The 24,078-nt window shown below is 38.7% G+C and overlaps 1 protein-coding gene across 1 annotated transcript; it reads left to right on the top strand.

Moving 5' to 3' along the window:
• The first annotated feature begins 2,674 nt into the window (after positions 1 to 2,674).
• On the top strand, positions 2,675 to 23,924 carry LOC112461029. Its single transcript, XM_025026060.1, has 15 exons — positions 2,675 to 3,171; positions 4,687 to 5,011; positions 6,503 to 7,523; positions 9,018 to 9,343; positions 10,048 to 10,547; positions 11,268 to 11,410; positions 19,044 to 19,580; positions 20,173 to 20,273; positions 20,707 to 20,815; positions 20,927 to 21,278; positions 21,433 to 21,546; positions 21,701 to 21,862; positions 21,952 to 22,146; positions 22,445 to 22,761; positions 23,141 to 23,924. The coding sequence occupies exons 2-15, from the start codon at positions 4,784 to 4,786 to the stop codon at positions 23,356 to 23,358; spliced, it is 4,323 nt and encodes a 1,440-aa protein (XP_024881828.1). The 5' UTR covers positions 2,675 to 3,171; positions 4,687 to 4,783; the 3' UTR covers positions 23,359 to 23,924.
• The last annotated feature ends 154 nt before the right edge of the window (positions 23,925 to 24,078 follow it).

Raw genomic sequence — 24,078 nt, 5'->3', positions numbered from 1 at the left:
TCTAAGAATCTATATACGAGCCAGTTTATCTTTTTCCTTCCAATGTGGAGTAAAAAAGATAAACTCTGAACTAGTGCAGCCAGTTCAGTAACAGAAAACACACCCATTGATCGCGTATAATATAAGCTCGAGGCCCAAGATATACGTTCAACATTAAATAACATAGAATAATGCAAAAAGAAAAGAACAGCAAACACGTGTCTCAAGTAGTGTTTGTGTAAATAATACACCATACGCGAACACCATTACGTGCGAATTACATTTAATTTCAAGATTTATTTGAAAAGTAAACTCGCGCGAAAGGTATTCGCGTAACATAATGAAAAACAAATGCTGATGAGCTGCGTAAAAGTGGCACGCAATGTTATTCACTGTCCGTTTTGTTCTTGTTTCCCCTCGGTAACAGATGAATCGATTGAACGTATCATATTTTATCATGCTCCACTTTGCAAGAGGAGCCTTCTCCGAAATCACAATTTCGCTGGTTCTCGCGCGCGGCGCGGCACGACGCGGCTCGGCGTTCGGGGAAGAGCGAACGGGGCCAATGTGCTACATCAGCATCCCTGCAGACTCACCTGCGCAAGAATGTCGGAATTCCTGACTACCTCTGACGCACGGTGTATCACGTTCTTGTATACCCACGCACACGCACATCTAAACGCCTGTACACGTGTTTATGACCTTTTGTAAGAAATCAACTCTATTGCAATATTGTTTTATCCGACGCATATGAAACAAATGCATTAAATAACTTCTTAATAGATCGCGCTTGTTCAAAGCAAGCGCAAAAACGTTGCGCGATTTACAATTTCACAAGCAAGCGACACCAATGAAAAGTATCGTAACTGAAACATATTCACTTGTAATTATTCATTTCAGTGATCAGCAGAATCTTCCAGGATAGTATGATTTATCATAATTTTAATATAAAATGGAATTAATAACACTATCGTACAAATAATTTTTCAAGACAATATAGCGGTTACAATATTTTTCATTGCCGTCGGAATAATACCAATAATTAAACGCTATGTGTCTAAAGTTGTCTTTTAATGCAACTCACATCACATCTACTTAATCAACTATTATTTGTTTACTGCAAGATGTTGCGGAAATGCAACGGATGTGTAATGCACAAAAAATTATCGCGTTACGTATATAAGAGTCAGCAGAAAGTTTGATTACGAAAACGTGCGCGGGCACGAGAACGAAACGGAGAAATTCCCGGAGAAAGAATGCGGAATCACTGCTGAACAATATTAGACACGCTATATATGCAATTTTCTTGCTCTCATCAGTCGCGCATCCTTCACCACAGCGTGATGCATTGAGCTGTAAAGCCAACATACTGCAAATGTTTAATAGAAAGTAAAGTTTTATTAATGAGAATATATCTGAGAGAGAAATCTTGACAAATATTTTGCGCTTTTGTACAATAATACCGCGGTTAGAGTAAAAGTATAATTATAAATAATTTAAAGTGTTTCTTCTTGCGTACATCTTGAAATCCGCAAGTTACTTTCACTCCAACTGTGCAATCTTAATATTATAAATTTAAAGTAAATTTTAGAAACGAGATTGATGCCCGCTTTAAACGATTTATAATTCGTATCAGAATTTAGGATAGAATTCTATTAGTAATTTTATGAGCCGTGTAATACGAAAAAAAGAGAATCTTATATAAAAGAATATAAACAAAATTAATATTAAAATACGTATATACGCGTCAAGATATAGCATACAAATAGAATTCTATGCTAAAATCTAACGAATTATAGATCGTCTTATTATAGGACAAAAGAAGAACTATAACTATTAACAAATAATAAATATAACTATTATAAAGAAGAATATATATAGTTGCAGAAATATACGTTTGTTTAAATATTCAAAAGACCGTGCTGTATATCATAGTGTGGACTTAACAATTAGTTTATGTAATCATTCAAATAATACATTTTAACAAATTGCATTTACAAATAAGAGCGTTATGTCTTTACAAACGTTTTAACAAAAGCTGAATAAAGTTCTTGTAATATCGGCAGTTATCGATCGACACTGATAGAAGTATGTGTAGAAGTGGGGGGCAGATTAATGCAGTCGGAGTATTCATCAGATAAAATTTGATTTATCTTATCGAGTGAAGTGTAACGATTGATTTTTTTTCTTCAATATTATATTATTATATGATCAAATTACTTTACGAAAATCTTGCTTAAAAGATTAACGATTACACTAATTCTAGTACATTTATGCATATTTTATAATGTTAAATAATAAATTAATTGAGTGATTACCTCAAAATTCTGCAGTTTTATAACATTTCAACATTACGCTATTAATTATTACTTACCACGTTTAACGAGAAAAAAACAAACACGTTTGTGAGAAATAACGAAAATGTCACGATTTAATCTTTTTAATAATTAATTTATCATTTTGTTTCTTAAAGACAGATAAAAAGAATTTCATAAATTCATACAAGCTCGACGAAGGCACACGAGAATCCATGAATCCAGCGATCCATGGATCGCTGATCTATGCGCTACGGTACTGACGCGCGAATCTCGCCGAGGATCGCCGAGCGATACCGACGTTCCTCGAGTCTGGTACCGCGAACCGCGAGCCTTGCGTGCGCCGCGAACGGCGAGACTCGCGAGAGTGCTCCGAAAATCCGGCGCGAGTGCGGCCGCGTGATTTGTCGCCGCGCGCACACGCGCACACTCGCTGCTCGATCATCGGCGATCGATCGTCAGCGTGGCGTGGCCGAACCGAACCGTCGCGCGATCAGTGCGCGTCGCGCCGCGTGATCGTACATTTCGTTTCGTCGCGTCGCGCTCGTCGTCGGACGAGCGCACGTGCAGCGCGCTTACTAGTGCAGTGTGCGTGCGAGTTTGCGCGAGATACAAATTCCTCGCTCATAACGGATCCGAGATTCTTCGAGGAGGTCGCGGCGAGAGCGGCGGTGCGCGAAGCTTCAACGAGAGATCGAACGGAACGTGTACCGTCGTCTTTTTCGCAAAATAACGAGTTTCGCGCGACGTGACGCGACTGATGAGTTAATAAGGAACGGCATGGCAATAACCCGCCGTCGCACAGCTGTTTTCTGCGAAACGTACGATGTACCGTCGCCGAGCTCGTCCTCGCGGTTGTAATATATATTGATGCTACGTGAGTTTAAAACGAAAGAGTGCTTTGAATCCTTGATTAAACCGTAGAACAACTGTTTTTTTATTATTTATACATTTTAAATATAATATATACGCAACCAATCGTTGTTACAAAATTATTCAGGAATAAACAATTTAATAATCCATTTCTATTATCATAAAATTTGCAAAAATAAAAACTGTTGTTTGCTTAATGGAATCTTATTGCATCGTCATAGTAACTGAACGGCTTCAATTAACCTACTTAATCGAAATAAAAGCAGAAATTGGTTTCGTAACTGAATAAGCTAGAATAATAATCCTGTCTAACAATTGAGTGAACTAAAGTAACGTCTAAATTCTGCACAATCACTTGAAAAAAAAGCAATCAATCTGGTCGTTTCTCAAAGAAATTAAATCCGAAATAGTTTAGAAATAATTAGAATTAACTGTAGCGCAAGATACGTTTAATCTAAATTTATTTGATAGGTCAATAAAAATAGGACGCTCGAGCGGCTTTTCCTCTGATAACAGATATTCATTCTAAATTCCTCGAGCAATTCCTCTAATAATAGATAATTGCCGTAATATCTAATCTATAGTTATCTAATACTAGATAACTAATAATAGATCGTGAAAAACAAGGAAAGAAAAACAAAGACCGAATAGCCTATGGCGGATGGCAACTCTTGTTTCTCGTGACAATTAATGGAAGCTGCGATAAGCTTATTCACCAATTGCCCATCCGCCTGCATGATTAGCAATCCCGGATCTTATAAAAACAAATAATTGTATATCGATTATACGAAGTCTTACCAGATACTCAACATGTGTCACAAGATTCAGAGACGTCTGCTGAAAATTGTATCATATAACGATAGAAAGAAATATTACGTACATTCATTTTGCATAATAAACAATCACTGTAGCTGCCAATGGCAACACACCGCGATCGGCAATAATATGCACGCGTGATACCCGTGATAAGGGCACACACATTAACGCGGCGCGGCTTATCAGCGTTTTCGCGGAAAACGTTTGGACGTGCGGTTCTTTACATCCTCTTTGTGCCAGATTGTGACTTGCGACGATGATTCTTCTTCCTGCACTTTCGGTTTGCGTGATTACTATTGTGCCATAATCCGGAGACACGTAATAATGCGCATGAGAAACGCAAACTCATCGATAAGTATCTGCCGCGAACAAAGCAGCATAAAGCATATTTTAAATTAGATAGATATATAATTGGAGTCAATAATTTAAAAAAAAATCGAAAAAATGTTGCAAAAAATAACATAAAAATTGTTTTGAAACTTTCCAAATTAACTAATCTTATAAAAAAAAAATTGTAAAAGGCAGTGCGCGGTGTGTAGGTGTAAATTTTTAAATAATCTTAAAAAGTTCTCTAAAAATATAGATATTGTAAGGAGAAGTAATACAAACTAGATTTCTATTCAGTTCCTGAATCTACAAGACGCATAATGAAAAAAATAAAGATAAAAAAATATCGTAAAAATACAATCGGCACTCATTTCAGATTGAAGAAGAGGAGAATGAATAAGAATAAGAACATTGAACAGCAATTCACATAAAAGTAGAGTGAATCGACTGATCAAGCCTTGAAAAAGGACGAGATGAATCCTTCACCTACTGCCAATCGGAGTTTCCTTCACGGAAGTGGCAAGGCTGCCCTAATCTCTAACAAAGTCGTTTACGCCACTCTCGATAGCTTAGCCCTAAAACGAACGCGATTACCTCTACAATTGCTTCCCGTGGAGGGCGACAATGTCGTAGATATACCAGATAAAAAAGAAAAAAGACTCGTCAATGGAAAAACTTTAATTAAACGACCATCTTACAAGGTATGTCACTATTTGTATAGATATTTTGCATTTACTTTTATTACAAGTCCTTAGAATGCAGATTTTATTGCAAAAAATCCGAGAATAAATTAATTTTAATTTTTAGAACAGGCCAGTATTTAACAAACATATTTAGTATAAATATTTTAAGATTTTTAATAAAAATGTATGTTTTATTGCAAATAAGAAAATATTTTAAGTAAAAGAGCTTTTTAAGTCTAAAACGATTTTATGAATGTCTTTAAATGTCTTAGAAATTATTAAAGATGTCCGAAAAATAAAATTCAATTTTCTAATGCTAGACAAATTTCTAATTGCGTTGTTTATTGCAATTTATGCAATTTAATAAAATTCAAACAAGAGATAGATTTTTCTAAATTCTTAAAGGTCCAAAGAGACTCTGTCACGATTATTTTTACGCATAACCCGGATATGTATTTAAAAACACAAGAGTTTACGTGGCTCCCTAAGAAACCGAGTAAGAGTTTTCTCTTACGTACGTGAGAATAAGCACGGGATACGCACATGCGGATACACGAGCAAAAGGATGCTAATAGTCGGAGGAGTGGCTTGTTAGCTTTTACGACGTTAGCTCACCATATCGGATAAGAATCACAGAGATGGAGCACCTCGATCCTTCAACTATACCTGTCGCGCATTTTCGCGACATCGTTATGCGAAAAAGCGCATTCCCATCCGAAAATTTAATCCGCGATTAAAATGCGACTTTTCCAACACGACATCGAGCGACTTTTATCGCACGATATAGTTTATTGCGGAGCAACTGCGATTTACTTGTATCGCCGGCATTCCATCGGTTTGATGAGAGTACGGAATGTGACCGACAGGTAGAAATCACGGCTTTATACAGCCGACGCACGTGTTACTTTCTGTAAAATCCACTTTAACCACTTTATCGTACCTTTCTCACAATAAAATAAAATATTTTATTGCGAGAAAAATTACTCTTTGTTTGTTGCAACAAATTTTATTTTTACAAAATTTTTTTGACTGATTCAACATTTCCCTGCAAATATATTTTTACAGGAAAAACTGTTCCTGATTTTTATTATCAAAGCTAAATATGTATTTATATATGTTATTTATATATGTTATGTATATACATTCTTTGATTATAGACTGTATACAATAGTTTCTACGTTAAAATAAAGAAAAAAATGTATTAATATTAAAGATTAATTTTATTTTTGTAATTTCTAAATCTTTTATCATACAAGTGACATTCAATGTAATCGACGATTGCAGAAAAAGCATTTGTTGATTAAAATAATTAACATTTCTTTTTAGAGAAGCATTGTATCATATTTTATAAACACATATTAGGTATTCAGTGATATAGACATACTTACATTTTAATTATATTACTGTGAAATGGAATTTTTTCTAACTTTTTAAAAACTTTCTCTCTTAAAACTTGCAACGATCAATACAATTAGTCGTCCATTTAATTATGCCCTATTTCGTCATTAGGTGAAATCCGGAACGAGTCATCAGTGGAAAAGTTACTCCAAGTGCCTGGCCTTCTCCTCCACGAAGACGGAGAACCAGTCGACAACTCGTGCCACCAGAATACTAGATTCCGGAACCGAATGCAATATCGAAAATACTACCGCAAAGGAAATTCAGACACCAATAAATGCGACGGGAGTCGTAGAAAATACCATAGAAAGTTCATTTTCTACAAGGCTGTCGGCGAAAGAAGAACTTCACACTAAGGACTTTCGAAGCGACAATAACGATGATTCAGCACCGACGCAAACGGAGACGAATTCTCGCGATGGTACCAATCTCGAAGATCAAAATGAAAAAGAAAAATGCTCGATCGAAAGAAGAAACTCCAATACATCCAGCGACTACGAAAGGATTAGCCTAACAGACTACAAAGTGTCTACATACGATCTTCAAGTTCCAGATGAGATAACTCCCGAATCCATCGTACACATTTACAAGATCGAGAAAAATTCTCCGGTTCCTCCAAAGATAGTCACGAAGTCGCAGTCCGTGAACGATCTAGCGACGAGAGAGGCGTATGAGAACCCATTCGTGGAATACTCGAATCAAGACACGGGGTCGATTACGAGCGACGAGAACGATGACGCGTCGTCGTCGCGGCATAAGAAGAAGAAGAGGCGATTTACTAGAAACGTACTGCACTATGTACCGCGGCCTCTGGTAAAGCAGCCTAAGAAGAAGAAGAAGAAGCTAAAGAAGAAACTCACTCTGAGTAGCTCGCTGAGCTCCCTGAAATCATTGCAAACAGCACCCTTTCCGGACCGGACCGTCCCGAACTCGTGCGCCAAGACCAGAAGCCTGTCCAGGGACGAGTTGAGGACCGCGATTATCTCGTCGCCCACAAACTTCGTTCACGTGGCGTCCGCTACGAATCCCAACCTGGTACGGGACCCCGTCGGTTTCGATCTGGAGCAGATCGTGATTACTCATCAGCAGATATGCGCCACGTTACCTCTACTCATTGGAAAGGACGAGCGAGGTAAGAATGGAAACATCGAGCAGCCCAAGGTTATCGCGGGAATGCGAATGCCTCCCGCGAACGACGTAATTTCCAGGCAATCCAGGCAAAACCAATCAGCCATCGAAAGTGTCGCGAATGCGTTCTCTTGACACGTCGTCAGATTTCTTTGTTGAGTTCGATAATCGTGAAAGAATTTATGCAAATATCGTCTTGCTCAAGTACGGCTTGATTTGCGCAATTGTGCCTTTGAATTTATACAACGTCAAGCCGGATAATTGAAAGCATTGAGCAAACACGCATAATATAACAATTCTGTCTCTAGTGATAAAATTAATTGTTATTATAAGTAAATAGCATTATAATTAATTACATTATTCCATTTTTTTTTCAAAGATTTGGTTACGTTTGAACATAGATTTTAATTGTATTAAAATATACACGTTATATTAAACGATATCTATTTATTACATCTTACACTTCCACGAGGAAGCCACTATGATAAAATATCAGAAAAAAATGCTATAACACTGTTCAACAAAAAATTTGCACATTAGACCTTATATTAATTATAAATATCTTTTTAACTATATTCTACACAACAAATTCCTTATAAGGGCTAAAAGTTCTAACAACATAATTCATTTTGATTGCAAGAAAACTTCTCCAACACGTCACATATTGTAGTTACAATATGCCAAAATACTAAAATAGCCTTTTTTGCAACTTTAATCACCACGTTCTCACAATTGTGACATGATATAGTAATTTAGTAAAAACGGAATCGTATTCAGCGCCTAAAAAACTAAACAATTATCTTCATTTGTATGCATTTTATTGTTGAATATAGTGTAATTGAAATTGAGATAACTAATAATAATTATACTTTTTCTAATATTTCATAATTGAACTTTCTGTTAAAAAGAGTGAAATTTAGAGCCAATTTAGAATCACGCCTTTTGATCAAATTAGAGTAATATCGAAATATATTATGCTTTTCTTAAGAATCTGATAGGAGACATCAGAAATTCGTAAACAGAGTAATTTCTAAAAATAGATATACAAGTGTTTCAAAACATGTGAACAAACTTCAAGAGTAATATAAGGGCAAAAGTTCTTATAAACGTTTGTCTTATTTGTCTTTTATCCAAGTTACAGATAGTTTTATATTTCTCATTACAAACTGATTCACAGATAGTATAAAGTATTATCACTAAGTAGCTGAAATGAGTGAAATCGGTTATTACATACTGCAGTTTGCAACATAACTTCAGTATAATTTTGAATTATTAAAATACAAAACTCGAAAAGAAGATCAAATTATACAAATAATTATACAAATCTTTTTATTACTCTTATGTCTCCAATATACTTTTGAAATTATACCAATCATATTTTAAAATACCCTGTATAAAATACGAGGGCAGACGTTATCTGTTTGTACACAAAGTAGCACTTCCTGCGATATACAGCGATATCTACGAGGTAAGATTCTGACGACGGATTCTCTTGCAGATAAAAGCGATCGAACGAACTACGCGGAGATACAGAGCGACTTCTCGCAAGCGGCACAAGTTTTGGAATCCGCCCAGATAGTGAAAATCGCGACTGGGAATCAAACCGTTTCGCCGGAAGAGATGTACGAGCCGGTCTGCGAGTCTTCCCCTACGGCATTGCCACGGGCCAACTGCAGCTTTCTGTGGAGCAATCATGGGGCGAAGACTTTTCCAAATGACAAGCCCGACGCGACGGCTACGTACCATGCCTCAAGGGAAAACGACGACGGCACCGACAGCGAGGGATACGACGACGTCGGACCATCGAACTTCGTCGGTCAAGCGGTACGGATTATCGTGTGTACGGAAATTCCGTTATCGCAAACCTCGACAAAATGGAAATTAATTTCTGCAAATTAACGTAACTTTGTGCGAATAACGAAGAGTGTGTGAGCATTTCGAAGTAAACAATTTTTTGCGCGACAGCTTTAAAAGTCTGAGGATTTTCGAGGAAGAAATCTACTTATTTTATTAAACGGAACAATTGAAAGACATTATGTCTGTGTGCAAAATTGCCATTTAAAAAAATTAGAACCAAGTAAACGCTTGAAATGCATATAAAATTAATTTAAGTAGATTATTGGAAAAAGAGGCTTTAGTTAATTATAATGATTATTATTATGCATTCTCGAGTACATTCGCAAACGTCGACGCAAACAAGCTTAGCTTTCGCGTGATTGCTAAATCAGGTAGTGCGTTAAATTGGCAACCGTCAGCAAAGGTGAAACGGAATGTCAAATAATCGATTCGCATCGCGCGATACCTGCATGCTTGCAAATTGCTGCCGGAAATCAGGTATCACGAACGATGCATAATTCGATTCACTTCTCAAATTTCGCTTTCAGGGCCACATTCGCACGCGCCGTCTTTTTCGCATCAAAAATTAGCGACGGTTTTGTCGACGCGTGCACTCGACCGCTCAAGTGCAACGTAAATCTTTCGTTTCTTCATATTACAAAAAGAATGTACGATGATGAATTTCTTATCAGGAATCCGACTACGACGACGTGGGTCCGCCAACCTCTCGCCTCGAGGCGCCCATCGCTGACGCTAACTGCGAGGAGATTTACGACGATGTGATGCCGCCCAGCTTCAAGCAGGACAGTTCGAAACCCGTCGACGAGAGCGATTACCTGATTCCGGAAGCCAGCAACGAGGTGTCGCGAAAGGAGCCGCCCGTGGAATTGCCAGCGACGTCTAAGAGTCGCGCGGCGGAGACGAACGACGATCAGTATTTCTCGACGACGAACAATGAATATTCCAGCGTAGACTGCGAAAGTCATCTGGGCGAGGAGGAGCGGGACGAGCTGGGTGTGTATGACGACGTCGGCCTGCCGCCCGGCGAGGAACGTGTCAATAGCCTTTATGCCGGCTCCACACGCGTCTCCGTCACAGGATTGACCTCGATGAACGGCAAGGAATCCGAGTGGGAGGACCTGGAAGAGGCCTCGTGTGCCTCGCGCTGCCCTTGTCAGTCTAATGATCCGTGGTAAGCGTGGGAATGAGAGAACAGTGGGAAAACTAATGGGGTTTCTTGAAGAAGGGGACAAAGACGCGAATGATATTTCATTTTTCACGAGAAGCAAAAGGTTGAGAGACCGCGACAGTTGATTTCGAGAACCATGCCGAAGACATCGCAAAGTGCAATGTCCGTGTTTATATTGTGAATACTCGAACGAGGCATGTCTTTAAAAAACAGGCTGTCCAGCTTTTCCCGTCTGAATAACGCGTCAGGCAGGTATCGCGAAAGGAATTCGCTCGGCGCGCGCGCGCGATAAGGCTCGCTTCGAAGGTACGCACATTTTTTCCGCGTTACAACGATAACGGAACGGAATTGAAAACAGCGCGGCTAATTGCCTTCACCTCGACCGAAGACGATTAATCATTATTAGACCCGCGAAGTTAATACACACGCGCGGCGAATCGTTCACCGCAAATGTTTCGAAAACACAATACGGGGATACGTCGTCACGATAGCACGACGATAGCGCGCGGCGCGATTAAGAACGACATTATATTAAATATCGTTATCGCATTCCGTCCAGAGATGTACATACAAGCGTTTAACATGATTAATGCGACGCTATCTTACCATAGATAATTATAGCGCTGACAAAGACACGATAAGAGCTCGAGATTATTAAACACTGTTATAAACAACATAGATTCAATACGATTACGATAGATACATGTGAGCCTAAAATTTCAGCGATAGGGGGACCGAAGGACAAGTCGCCCCGAGCAAGAAGAAGCTCGCTCAACGATGGTCACGGAATGTCAGGAAGCAACGGTCCAGGAGATCTCGCAGAAGCATCAAAACGACACGGATGACCCGCGATACCGCCGTCGACGGTGAGTACCGAAGAAGGAGATTTTACTGTCGGGTAAACGGCGCGTGCCGTAACGTAATACCGCTAAGAATACACGGGTGTCTCTCCTTGAAGGCATGCATCTCCCGCTACAACTGGTGTTCTGCAAATTGCGTATAACGTATACGTAAGATTTTCGCGTGAGACTTGTTTTTCCAGAGAGAAACGCCGCGATGCGCTATGCGCTCATTTAAAATTACGCAGCGCACGTGCATGAATTAAGGTCCACCGTTGCAAGGATGTCGCGTGACACTCGTGGGAAAGTGAGAAGAATGATAAATGTTACTTTATCTTGCACATTACATAAGCAACGTGCCGAATGTTTAGTCGTGCGCCATACGGCAGCATCGCGTTCTATTTGCTTATAGAGATTTTAACTGAATTGCATATATAAATAATTTCGATGAGAGAGATTACTTATCTGTAGTGTCACTTGCAAGACAGTCTGCCGGCAGTCTGATTGCTGACGGCAAAAATAGACGCGCCGTTAAGATAGAATTGTTATATAGCTATCGTCGACAATATCGATATTTATAAACGTATTACACATACGCTCGCATCACGGAACTACCCAGTGACTTTTCAATGCTGGGTGGCTGTGGTTCTTCCAACTGTGTTTCGACAATTCGTACTTTCGACATCGCCCGATGATGTAGTCTTCCTGAACGACACGTCAAACACGTGACGAGACTTGCCCAAGCTTTTTGCCATTCGTAACGTGTACTTGTCAGCAAAAAAGAAAACGAAATACCGCATCCGTAAACATTCGTATTCGCATAATGTTCGAATAAAAGACGAACCGCTATTATCGAGATCTCCTTGCCGAGATAATATAGGTAGACAAGAAATACATTAAGATGATTTGCTACCGAGAAACTGTTACCACTGTTATCGAGATCCTATTATTAGAAATGAGTGAGAAGTCCATTAGCTTTAATACTACATTGCAATTAAAACTTGAAAACGTATTGAAACTGTATGAAAAGTAAGTATACCGACGCGAACTGATTTTATAAATCCAAAAATAATTCCTAATCCGAAATTTCTTCCGATGCTTTCCAATTTACTGCTCTCGAAGGACAATTGCAACTCGACGTGGAAATCGTCATCATCGATAGGAGTTATTCTTTTGAAGAAACACAACAATCAAAACCTCTCCTCTTCAAGATCCTATTATTGATTATGCGCGAGAGGTACATTCGCGAATTGACGTTTATATAGATCGAACGTGAGACTTTTACTTTCGGCAAACACGTGTGCGTGTTCCGGCGAGTTTAGAGTAGGTCCATAATTATACCTGAGAAAGTTCTGATGCATGACGATACCGATTTTCCAATATCGCAAGACGTTGATCAGCGATCATTCGCCACGTCTTCGGGATTCCCAGGCCCGGCTTGGCAGCGTCCGGGAATTAATATGCCAGAAACGACTTTACTCCGAAACGAGTATTGCGACGGTGTGTCGAGAATTGCAGTACAATAAGATATATAGCGTATTTATCTCAACAGTGTCACGGCCGCAAACACGACATGCGATTTTGTGCAACGAGGCAACGTGCGAGTGAGCAAGGCGCGGTAAATCCGTAATCGCGTTCGTTCGCAACGAACGTCGTGTTTGAAGGACAGTGGGCGGTGGTAATTGACTCGACGTACATATCGCTGATGCCGCCTTTAATGTAATTGAAAGACAAGGCCGCGCGAGGTCGAGGTGCCACGACAAAGCACCTACTCTCCATTAATTCCGAGTTCCGCTGCACATCGCCGCGTGATCAGAATGCGTATGTAGTTGCGTACGAGGAACGCGAGCCAAACCGTGCCACCGTGAATGACCCACCGACGACGACGATTTTGACATCGAGCTGCAATCATTCTGCGAAAGTTGGGTAAACTGGAAAATATCAGAGGAAAATTCTAGCCATCGCGCGAATTGAAGATCGCGAATTTCATACATGGCAATTACATATATGATTTAGCGATGATAAAATACAATAGGTAATCTATAGAAATTGCAACAAAATTATTTTTTAAATTGTTAAATCAGTGCTTTTTTAGCTAATACAATTTTTTTCAATCTGTAGGTATATTCTTCACATCTTTACTCTTCATAAAAATAACTACATTCGTAAATCTAAATAGTATAGGCAATAAAAAAATTAAAAGACATAGATAAACATATGTTCTATTACTTGTTTATATATTTTTTCTACTTTCTCTATCCCTATTTGTTTTATTTATCATCAATTATCAAAATGTATACTTTTAAGAGTTAAGCTATTAAGAGAATTTTGTTTGTTCACATTTGACATTTGAAAGAATTAGAAAAGAATTCAACAATTAGTGCGATAATACCTGATTTTTAAATTTAATAATTCAATTTTACAGAATTTATGCAATTTCTCTTAATTCTCTTATCTCCCTCATACTCTCTATTCAAGTATAATAAATGGAAATATTTTTAGAGTTTTTAAAACATAATTTTATCAGTTATTTAAAAAGCAATAATTAAACAAATTTAAAAACTGATTTTATTACGATGTTTAGAACATCTATTGCACTGTTATTGCCGAAAACAAATGTATACATAATTCATATAGATAATTTCACAGAATATTTCGTAGAATAATTACTGCGTTGCATAGAATACTAATAAATGGATTTTCACCGCTCCAAACTTTTCTCTTACCTCTTGCCGCACACTAATTACGCTAATTAATTCACGAATATCGTTTTCATGTTAATACGGTCGGTCATCTGGAAAGCATCGGCATTCTAATGGCACCGTGTTGTATAACTTGTCAGATAAGAATTTCAATTTAATTGAATCTAGCTTAGAATAGAATGACGAGCGGATTTATGGATAAAAATACCTCGCCGAAGACGTCAATTCAATTTCGCGGGGATGACGGCAGGGCTCGCACGACGCATTGTACCGTGATATCAGTAAGGATGATCGCACAGTCGCGCATAGTGTTCAGGTAAAAGCTACTTGTTCGTCACACGTGTTTCTGCGACGACCAACGGACGTAATCACGTAACGCGCGCGCACATGCGTGCGTAATTGCCTTTTTTTTCTCTTCTCCTCGCAACATGCGACCGCCATATGGGCCGATAGATGAGGATGTCGTAAGCTGTCCGTTGTAATACGAAATGCGTCTTAACTCGCGGGAAAACGGTAATGAGAGATGCGCGAAGCGAGAAACGGTAATTTACACGCGCGAATCGAAGGATTCGCTTTAACCGCTCGTGTGCGCGAGATTGATACGAGAAACCGATTATCAATTCGAGACGGCGAATAAAGCGTGATGCGAAAACGAAGCAATGACAAACAGTTAATAATAAATTCAATGAATGTCGCTCTCGCTAGCTAAGGCAAGAAATTGAAAACGGTTTCGAGTGTCCCGTTTTATAGAAAAACGATTTCATTTTGCACGGTCATTGCCTCGAATATCTAACGCACTAACGATCGGCTTGATCGTAAGCTCGCTGCTCGAGTGCTCGCTGCACGCTCGATGCGCACGATAATGAAACGCTTCCATCCTGATACTGCATCTGTATATTACTGCATCTGTACATTATTAACTGTACTTTAGGAATGAGCAGGAATCATTTAATGCGCTTAATAATTACCTGATGATATCGACTGAGTATATTTGACACCGTAAAGCGTTCATAATAACATTTCCTACGGGCACTCGGTGAACTTTCGTAAACTGAGATTTCTATGAAAAATAAGATTTCGTTATTCTTCACGGAAATGCTTGATGAGATTTCTCACGAACCACAGCGCTTGACAGGGTAAACTTATTTCGTCAAGAATAAGTACCAGTTTTTAAAGGGGTTTTCACACAACTAAACTGATTTAGCACCGGCACTCTGTCAGTAGCACACATAAATTGATGAAACTTATTATCAGTGGTACCTCTTTAGATAATTATTACGAATAAAATCGTCAATATTACAAATTACTTTGGTTCTGTCTATAAATTCTTTAATAATTATTATTGCAGCTAATGATTATATATAATCGGACATGAAGTAATTTTCTTTAAAAATATTTCAAAACAAATAGCTCTTACATCATAAGCCATAAGTGATTGAGGATCTTGAAAAAGTGCTATATTTCTACAAAATATTTATAAAGATTTTTTTATTTATTATAGAGGTTTGATGCAAAAATGATGATTAAACCACAAAGATAACAGCTTCCATTTGCAAAATATGTTTACGACATAAAATATGCAAAAAAAATTTTTCTGGATTGTTTAAAAAATATTATATCACTCTTAATTTCAAATTTTTATTTCTATTTACTCGTAGAGTAACACACTATGTCATAGTTGCAATGTATCCAAATCGTGCACCTACCGATTATATTTGTATCTATAAGGAAAGACATTAATTTAAATAACGTGCGTTTTCAACAGAAAAATTCTCGAGTACCATCTCCGCATTTTCAGGAGCTCCCGGAAAACCGCCGAAAGTGTTTTAACATAGGTCTAAATTGTCGATGCACACCTTATGACCATCTCTACCAATGCAAATAAATTTTAGTCTTGGTTTAAACTCACTTTTTATCTTTTTCTAAGAGTTCTAAGAGTCAGAAAAAGATAAAAGATAAATTAAAGCCGAAATTAAAGTTAATCTGCATTGCTGTAAGAAACGGATATTAGCCTTCGAACAAGCCTTCATCGTGTGAGAGTTGCTTTAAAGAAATCGTGTGAGGGCTCCTTAAGAAACCAGCGTGCGAGGTGAAAGCGCCAATTGCGCGCTCTCATTGTCAGTCACGGCCGAGCCGCGAGCTGTACGGTCGCTTCTCTCGCGGTTCTCTCGCCGAGTTTTCTCGCAACGCGCGAAAATCGGCCGGATCTCGCGCGTCGATCGCGCGCGAGAAACGGAGTTTTTCCCCGCGGTAGAGGAAGCTCTTTTTCCTCTACCGCGTCGCGGCGAAAACGTCTCGCGCGTCTAAACGAGGCGCGCGGAGCGCGGACGCGTCCCGCGCCCGCCGGCGCTCGTCTCGCTCCCCGAGCTGCGCACCGAGACGAGATGTGGAAATGAGAGAGACGCTGAAGATCCGACGACCCAACACGCAAGGTAAGAAAAACGAGAGGGGCCCGCTCGTCACGCCGCTTGCCTGCGCACGACCGCGTTCCCGCGAGCACCTCGGATTTCGCCAAATTTCGAACAAGGATCCTCATTATCCTTAAACTGATGGGGAACAACGGCGGCGCGGCGGGAACTTTCCGTCATCGTGAGACTTCCCTCACAAACGTCCTTGATCCGTCGATCAAGTCGCTCCACCAGCGAGAAATCGCCATTGCAATTATCCGATCGCGTCCGATCTTCCTAATGATATTTTCTATATGTTCTCTTCTTCTCTATGTTTAGAACTTTTTCCAAGTTCAATTAATTGTCGCGTCTTTAGCCCAATTCCATCGCTATTGCGCGCGATGATTTCATTACACTACAAATTCGATAAAGTATGTGACGTGTACATTTCAGTTTTAGCCTTACATTATCTTTTATTTTGTCTACAGCTCCGTTAAAAATGATTCTAATGACGATCGCGATTAACTTGAATCTCGGGAAAACGGCTCAGGAGAATAATTAGAACATCTACTTTCCTCAGTAATTAATGAGAGGTTGAAAAAGTTTGCAGTAGACTGCGCTCTCCTTTCCTCTGGGAGAAGCTGACTCGAATTCGAGTTCGTCGAATTTTAATTTGTCATTAATTTCCCAGACAGCACCATGTCCAAAATCGAGACATAAGACGTCTTAAAGACATCCTTTTAGACATATCATAAGACGTCTTATGCCCCGATTTTGGACATGCGTGCGTCTGGGTCTTTGTCTTTGCGCATCAGACGTTTAAATCAATATTTTATACATTCTTCGATAGCGCGAAATGCGTTACATAAAATTGTCGATTGCCGGCGGCCGACTCGGCGAAAAACGAAAGTCGTCGTCGTCGTCATCGATGGACGCGAAATTCCATCGCGGTGGGGAATCCGATCGCGTGTTCGGCGTGTTTCGCCGTCCCACGGCCTTATTTGACTCAACTCCGCGCCTGTTTTGTGTCCCTATCGCCTGTTTCCCTCGTTCGCGAACGTGGTCCAGCACGCGTAGGCGAGAGAGCGCGTGCCTCTGGATTCCTCTGGTTTTGGCTCGGCTCGACGAGTCTGACCTTGAAACCGGATGATTTCAAGTGGCCGTCAGCCTGGGCGGCGGATCGGTGCTTCTCATCGGCAGCGAGCCGCAGAAGAGCGCCGGGGAGCGGAGATCGGCGGGCCGGGGCGATGATCTGCCGCAAAAGACCCAGGGCCTGGTGCAGCTGCGCGTTGTCAGCCTCGACGAGGACGTGGACACCCAAGAGACGTCATGTTACGTGCACGAAGGTACCTGCGCGGGGTACTTTAGGTCACGCGATTAAAGAGATGGAAGGAATTGTTGGCGTTACATTTAAGTTCATTACCTTTATTCTCGCGTGACATTAAATAATTGTAAGAGACACGTGAATTCACGTGTATCTACTTGGAAATCGTTCGATGAACGCATCTCTATCTGTCCTAACACGATTTTTCGAACATCCTTGCAACGCGGTCTTGCCCAAGAGATATTTAAGGAATAAATAATTGTTAATGCGGCAATTTAACTCTTTGCGACATTGGAATGTGTTTACACATTCAGGAAAGAAAGAACCCATTTTTGCAGTCTTGACGTGAACACTTTAGAAATATGACACGAAAGTATATACGCGGGGTTAATACTATTGGTCACGCGTGAAAACGCGATCAACAAATAGAAAGAATTGTCATCGTGGAGATTATTGATTGATATACTGTCTGATATTATGTTCACGTTTGCATTTCCCTTATCCTTGCATTTTATTGACTAAGAAATACATCAATTAATGTATTCGCAAAGCATCCGTGCGATAAACAGTTTTTTTTTTTATATTTGCTCTGATAGGATTTTTTGAACATTTTTGCAGTCCGATATTTAAGGAATAAATCACACTGTTCAACAAAAAATTAATTTTTTTCAACCACAAGAACGAGAATTGCTTCCCATAGTTTCTTGGATGCTCGTTCACCAAATTGCTCTATTACGTCACAATTTTAAGAAATTTGTAATTGAAGTCGTAAAAGACGGCTATTTTAGGGCTATTTTATAGCATATTATAACTATAATATACTAGAAAATAGATATGACGCGTGCTAGAAAAATTTTATTACAATCAAAATTAAATATTATATATTGTTAGGATTTTCAACCCTTAAAAGAAATTTGTAATTGTTTCTATAATTTTTTTCCATAAAAAAATTATAGAAAACCGATTATCTTCGTCCTTTTTTGCATTTTTTTTATATTAAACATCATTAATTATTATCAAGTAAGAAAAAACGCGCATTTGTAGACATTTATGCATTAATCTGCAGAATAGCGAAGCTATTTAAATATTAGACTGGAATATATATATATATATTAGAATCTATATCTTGAAGATTTTTTACGCTTCTCCAGAATTACAGAAAGAGCGAAGAATGAGCGACAATATAACATCTTCGTAACAGCTCTTTGTAACTTCCGGTTTCCCTGATCAGACTTTCTCTTTATCAGACAACGTTTCCGATGACAGCACGTACGAGAGTCTGTATTCCTGCCAGCCGGATGACTTCAGCAGCGATTCGGAAACAGAAACGAGCATTACGCGGCAGCCGCATGGCGATCGTGTAATCGACGCTTATCTAGAATGCCCTACGAGGCCGACTCCGCCGCCGCCAAGAGAGGCCAGTCTAACTCAGACCCTGGGCAGGCGGATAAAGATGCTGCGCAGGACCTGGAGCATCACCAAGGGCAGCCTGGGCAGGATCAGGCGGCGAACGTCCATCGACGAGTCCGGCTTTGACGACAAGGAGCAGTCCGTCGTCAATGAGCCTCACGCCGACGCTGGAAGGTACTTCAATTTCCGGTTGAAGCACTTCAGCCGAAAGAACGTCGTTAGCCCGCCGACTTTCTATCTTGATGAGAACGACGGAAACGATGGCATTCGCGACAACAACAACGGCAACGTCAAGGAGGCGATTTACACCAATAGCCAGTACATGGGAAGCGGCAGCGACGACTCCTCGAAAACTTCGACCGGCGTTGATGTCGGTGAGTCTCGATGATTTACCAATCATCGTTTTTTTTTTTTTTTGTCTTTTCTAATTTACAGCAAGGTGTGCACGACAATGATATTGAATTCTACAAAACGAATTCTGAATTGATAAAGTATGAATTAAATTATAGTGGATAATAATATCTTATAAGCATTATTGCGGGCATTAGTCCAAGATTCTAGAAACACAGAACGATAACTAGAGATAATTCGTTGTAAATTTCTCTAAATAATAAATTAGAAATCACAAACGGTCACGAGGGAAAACGAGTTTTATTGGCACATCTGCGAGAGCGACCCAATTTTACCACAGGCACAGGCTAAATTTAGCGATTCTCACAAGCGAAATATCGAGTTTTTGCTCTGCGATTTTCGGAATATTCCCATACGCGTAAGAATGCCACACGCTGCACCGATGCATAAAAAGCATACGGTTGTATACTTTCACGGGACTCTAATGGTACTTCCTTCTAATTAATTAACGTACACGCCAGAATTTACGATCCATGCGCGCTCGCCGACGCTTGAATGTCGAGAGCGCGTTCACGCATGGGAATCAGCTGCATTGATAAAATATTATTGTTTTAGATCATTACAGTGTGCTTGCCGATCAGGAGCCTCTCTATCAGTTTTATGCGGCCGCGGTGGCTCGCGTTGCTTTCGAATCGGATTCCGAAGGCTACGAAGAGGTAATGCTCTTAGTTATGCTTAAAATTTAAGGCCATCTTCAAAAAACTTTTTCAAACAGATTATATTTACTAGACATTGTCAGAATAGTTTTCAATAGAATGTAATTTTTAAAAATTGATATTTTTTCTGATAATTTTTGTGCAATAAAACATATTAATACATTCTTTGTATAACATAAAAAGATTTTTCTTGTTGATCTTATTTTTTTAATAATTTATAGTTATTCAGAGAATAATACAATATTTAATTTTTTTCTCCTTCTTCTTCCTCTTTTTATTTTATTTTACTACATTTTTTTATTGCGTGGCTCACCAAAATCTATAATTTTTTAGTTTTCTTATTTTTTAAATACTGTTTAAGATATGGTAACGTATTTCTTTACTTCATGATTTATAGAATTTAAAATATTGCTTTATACAATGTTCCGTTCAGGTAGAAGATATGATGTGGAAAACGGAACCAGCTGCGGCAGAGCTTGCTAGATCAGGACAAAGAATGCTCTGGTGTCACACTCCACAAGTAATACATAGTGGCCTCTTACGTAAGTTAAAAAACCGTATATTTAATTGCAGAGATATTTCTCATGTAGTAAAATATATCGAGAGTGAAAAAAAGGGTCATGAAAAATTAGCAAAAGAATTTTTAATATTAGGAAAACTAACCCCGGAAGAGAAGAAGATTCAGGAAGCAAAGTTCGAGATCTTAACGTCCGAAGCATCGTACTTAAATTCTCTTCGAGTCCTAGAGAACGAGTTCCTCAATAATAATACACTAATGAATGAGATTCTAAGGCCGATCGAGAGAAAGAAATTATTCGGTGGGGTCCCGAGCGTGTTATCGGCGTCGCAAACGTTCCTAGCTGAACTGGAAGCTGTGTGGAGGGAAGATCCGATGTTGCCAGGCTTATCGGAGGTATTGCTGAAGCATGCCGAAAAGTGTCAGGCCACGTATGTGGCGTATTGCTCGAATCAAGTCAGCATTGACACAACCCTGAAAGAACTCAAGTAAGATGATCAATGATCCCATAAAATACATATAAATCGCTTTTTATATTTGTGTTTTCTGAAGGATTTAGATAGTATATTTTTTAATTGAACAAGACAGTAATAAATAGACATTGTTTAGCATTTTATAGTTATCACGCTCTTTTTATTGCAGAGATCGGAGAGGCGTAAAGTTCTTAGAAGCTATCAATCGCATACAGATGCGACCGGCATGCCAAAATCTATCTCTGCATTCCTTCCTAATGCTACCAATGCAGCGTGTTACAAGGTATGTACAATATCAGCCTCAAACCAGTTATTTTAACTAAATTCAAATCTCATGAAGTTGATTTATTAGATATCATGTAAATTTTAAACTTCGTAATTGTTATTAATCAAAAATTTATATAGAAAATGATTTACACGCTAATAATTTTGCGTAGATTACCCTTACTAGCTGACGCCATTCTTTCCAAATTATCGATGGGAAATTCAGACAGAATGTCTTGGGAGAAGGTTTTATCGACTTTGAGTAACGTCGTTGCTGAATGTAACGAAGGTGCGCGGGCTGCTGCGCAAGAAGCCGAAATGGAAGCTTTGGCAAGGTATGACATGCTATTATTACTTGGTATATTCTCATTCTTTTATTATATAAAAGTATTGCATAAAATAAGTTACATGTATTTAATTACAGGAAACTGGAGTATGCCTCGAAAATTAAACCAATCATGCTGAGAGGCAAGCAATTAGTTAGAAGTGGATCGGTCGTGCAATTGTCAACAAAAACGGACACCGAATATAAGCTCACATTCGGGAAGAAATTTATCAAGACGCCACTCTACCTTCTACTACTCACTGATTATCTTCTAGTCACAAAATTGAAATCTAAGTAAGATATTATTTAACATAATTGTGTTTTCGTTGTTCCGTTGTTCGTTGTTTCCGATTCTGATTTGCGTGTATAACATGCGTGCGTGCAATCCTTGGCTAAGTCAACGGAGAGCCAAAACGGTTTGTATAGAAGCAGCTTCGTCGAATTCCGTTGGCAGGGATCGTTTATCAGTAGAATGTTGATTTTCGAATTCTCTGGTCTGTTATTGTTATACGGGGAAAATACATAACATGTACCTTTTGAATAAGTTCTCTTATTGATGAGAAAACTCAGTTTAAAATAAAATACTTTGCAGTGCTCATGACGAATGCTACACCGTCATAGACGCGTGCAAACGTAATCTTCTGGCCCTAGAGTCGGCTTCCGAAGAATCGCCATTTGCCGGTCGGAACGCTATGATATTGACTTTTCTGGAGAATCATTGCGGCAGCCACGTAGAATATATCTTGACGTGCAAGAATAATACGGAACGAGAACGATGGTTGGAGGCTGTCTCGCCGCCTAAACGTGGCTTAGTTGGAGAAACGTTGTATGAATCTTGGGACTGCCCGCAAGTGATGGCCAAGCACCCATATTCACCAAATCAACCAGACGAGCTGTCCTTACAGCCAGGTAATATATCACACATTTAATGTATATGTATACATATGTGTATTATATATGAGGTTTATGCAATAATATTTTTATCACGTTCTACATATCATTAAACAGATATAGTCAATAGAACAATTTTGATTTTAAGAAAAAAAAACAATTTTTAAATAAGAATTTATCTTCTCCAAGTTTTATAAACATTCACAAATTAAATCTTTACAAAGTATCTCGTATAATAAAAAATCAAAACTTTTAAAGGTACTTTTTCTTAAAAACTGATTCTTCAAAAAACATTTTCTCTTGCAGTTTAACAATTCAGTTATAATTATATTCCTACTAAATTATATTATAGTGAAAAAATCATGATTCTAGTAAATTTGGTTGCTTTGTTCTTTAGGAGACGTAATAAACGTACTAAGGAAAATGGCAGATGGTTGGTATCACGGTGAAAAATTGTTAGACGGCGAGCAAGGATGGTTTCCGGCGAATCATACAAAAGAGGTTGCATCGGAGCACGTGCGTGCACGGAATCTAAAGCAACGACACCGTCTTTTAGCACTCAGCAATAGCGTAATACAACAAAGAAGAGCGAAACAAAATCAGGGGATTCATTGACGAAATTAAAATGTGATCTGAGCTAGAATCACTCAGACATTGTGATCGTTAATAAATTATTTGTTTATACATACGCGATTTCTATGATATTTCAGTATTGAATATCCTGATTAACTATGTGCCAATGTAATGTTACTCGTTAAAACAATTTTCTAAAATCTTTTACTGTATATTGAAGCTACAGAAAGCTGATGAGAAAGGTGTAATGGTATATTTTATATATTTCTCCTTTGGCTTTCTCAACAATTGGGTTTTTACGAGGTCGGGGTGTTAGCCCGACGCCCAACCCTCCTCCTTTATCCGAGCTTGGGACCGGCAGGGAGACTTATCCATAACAAGCCCCCCAGGCGGAGCTATTTTACATATATATTGTATATAAAGCTGTGAAGAGAGAAAAAAAGAGAGAATGTGTAACAAAAGTATGTCATTTATTATTTTTATACAAATACAATATAAACGTCATTTATATACTTCTTTATTCTTAAATATGTTCGACTTGGTCTAGTATAAGAATGTCTGAACTTAAAAAATGGAATAAAAATCAGTTGAAATGAAAGATACAGAGATACTGAACATGTGGTATTCACAAATACGTATTGCAGTCTTGTATAATATATAAAAAGTGCTCTCAACTCATATATATATATAAATATAATTAATTATATTTTCATTAATAAAATTTTATTAATAGATAATAAAAAAGAAAAAATTCTGAAATAA

Source organism: Temnothorax curvispinosus, unplaced genomic scaffold, assembly GCF_003070985.1.
Source record: "Temnothorax curvispinosus isolate PA1 unplaced genomic scaffold, ASM307098v1 QBEX01011001.1, whole genome shotgun sequence".
Taxonomy (NCBI): Eukaryota; Metazoa; Arthropoda; class Insecta; order Hymenoptera; family Formicidae; genus Temnothorax; species Temnothorax curvispinosus.
Note: the sequence above shows the minus strand (reverse complement) of the source record. Positions and strands in the feature narration are given on the sequence as shown.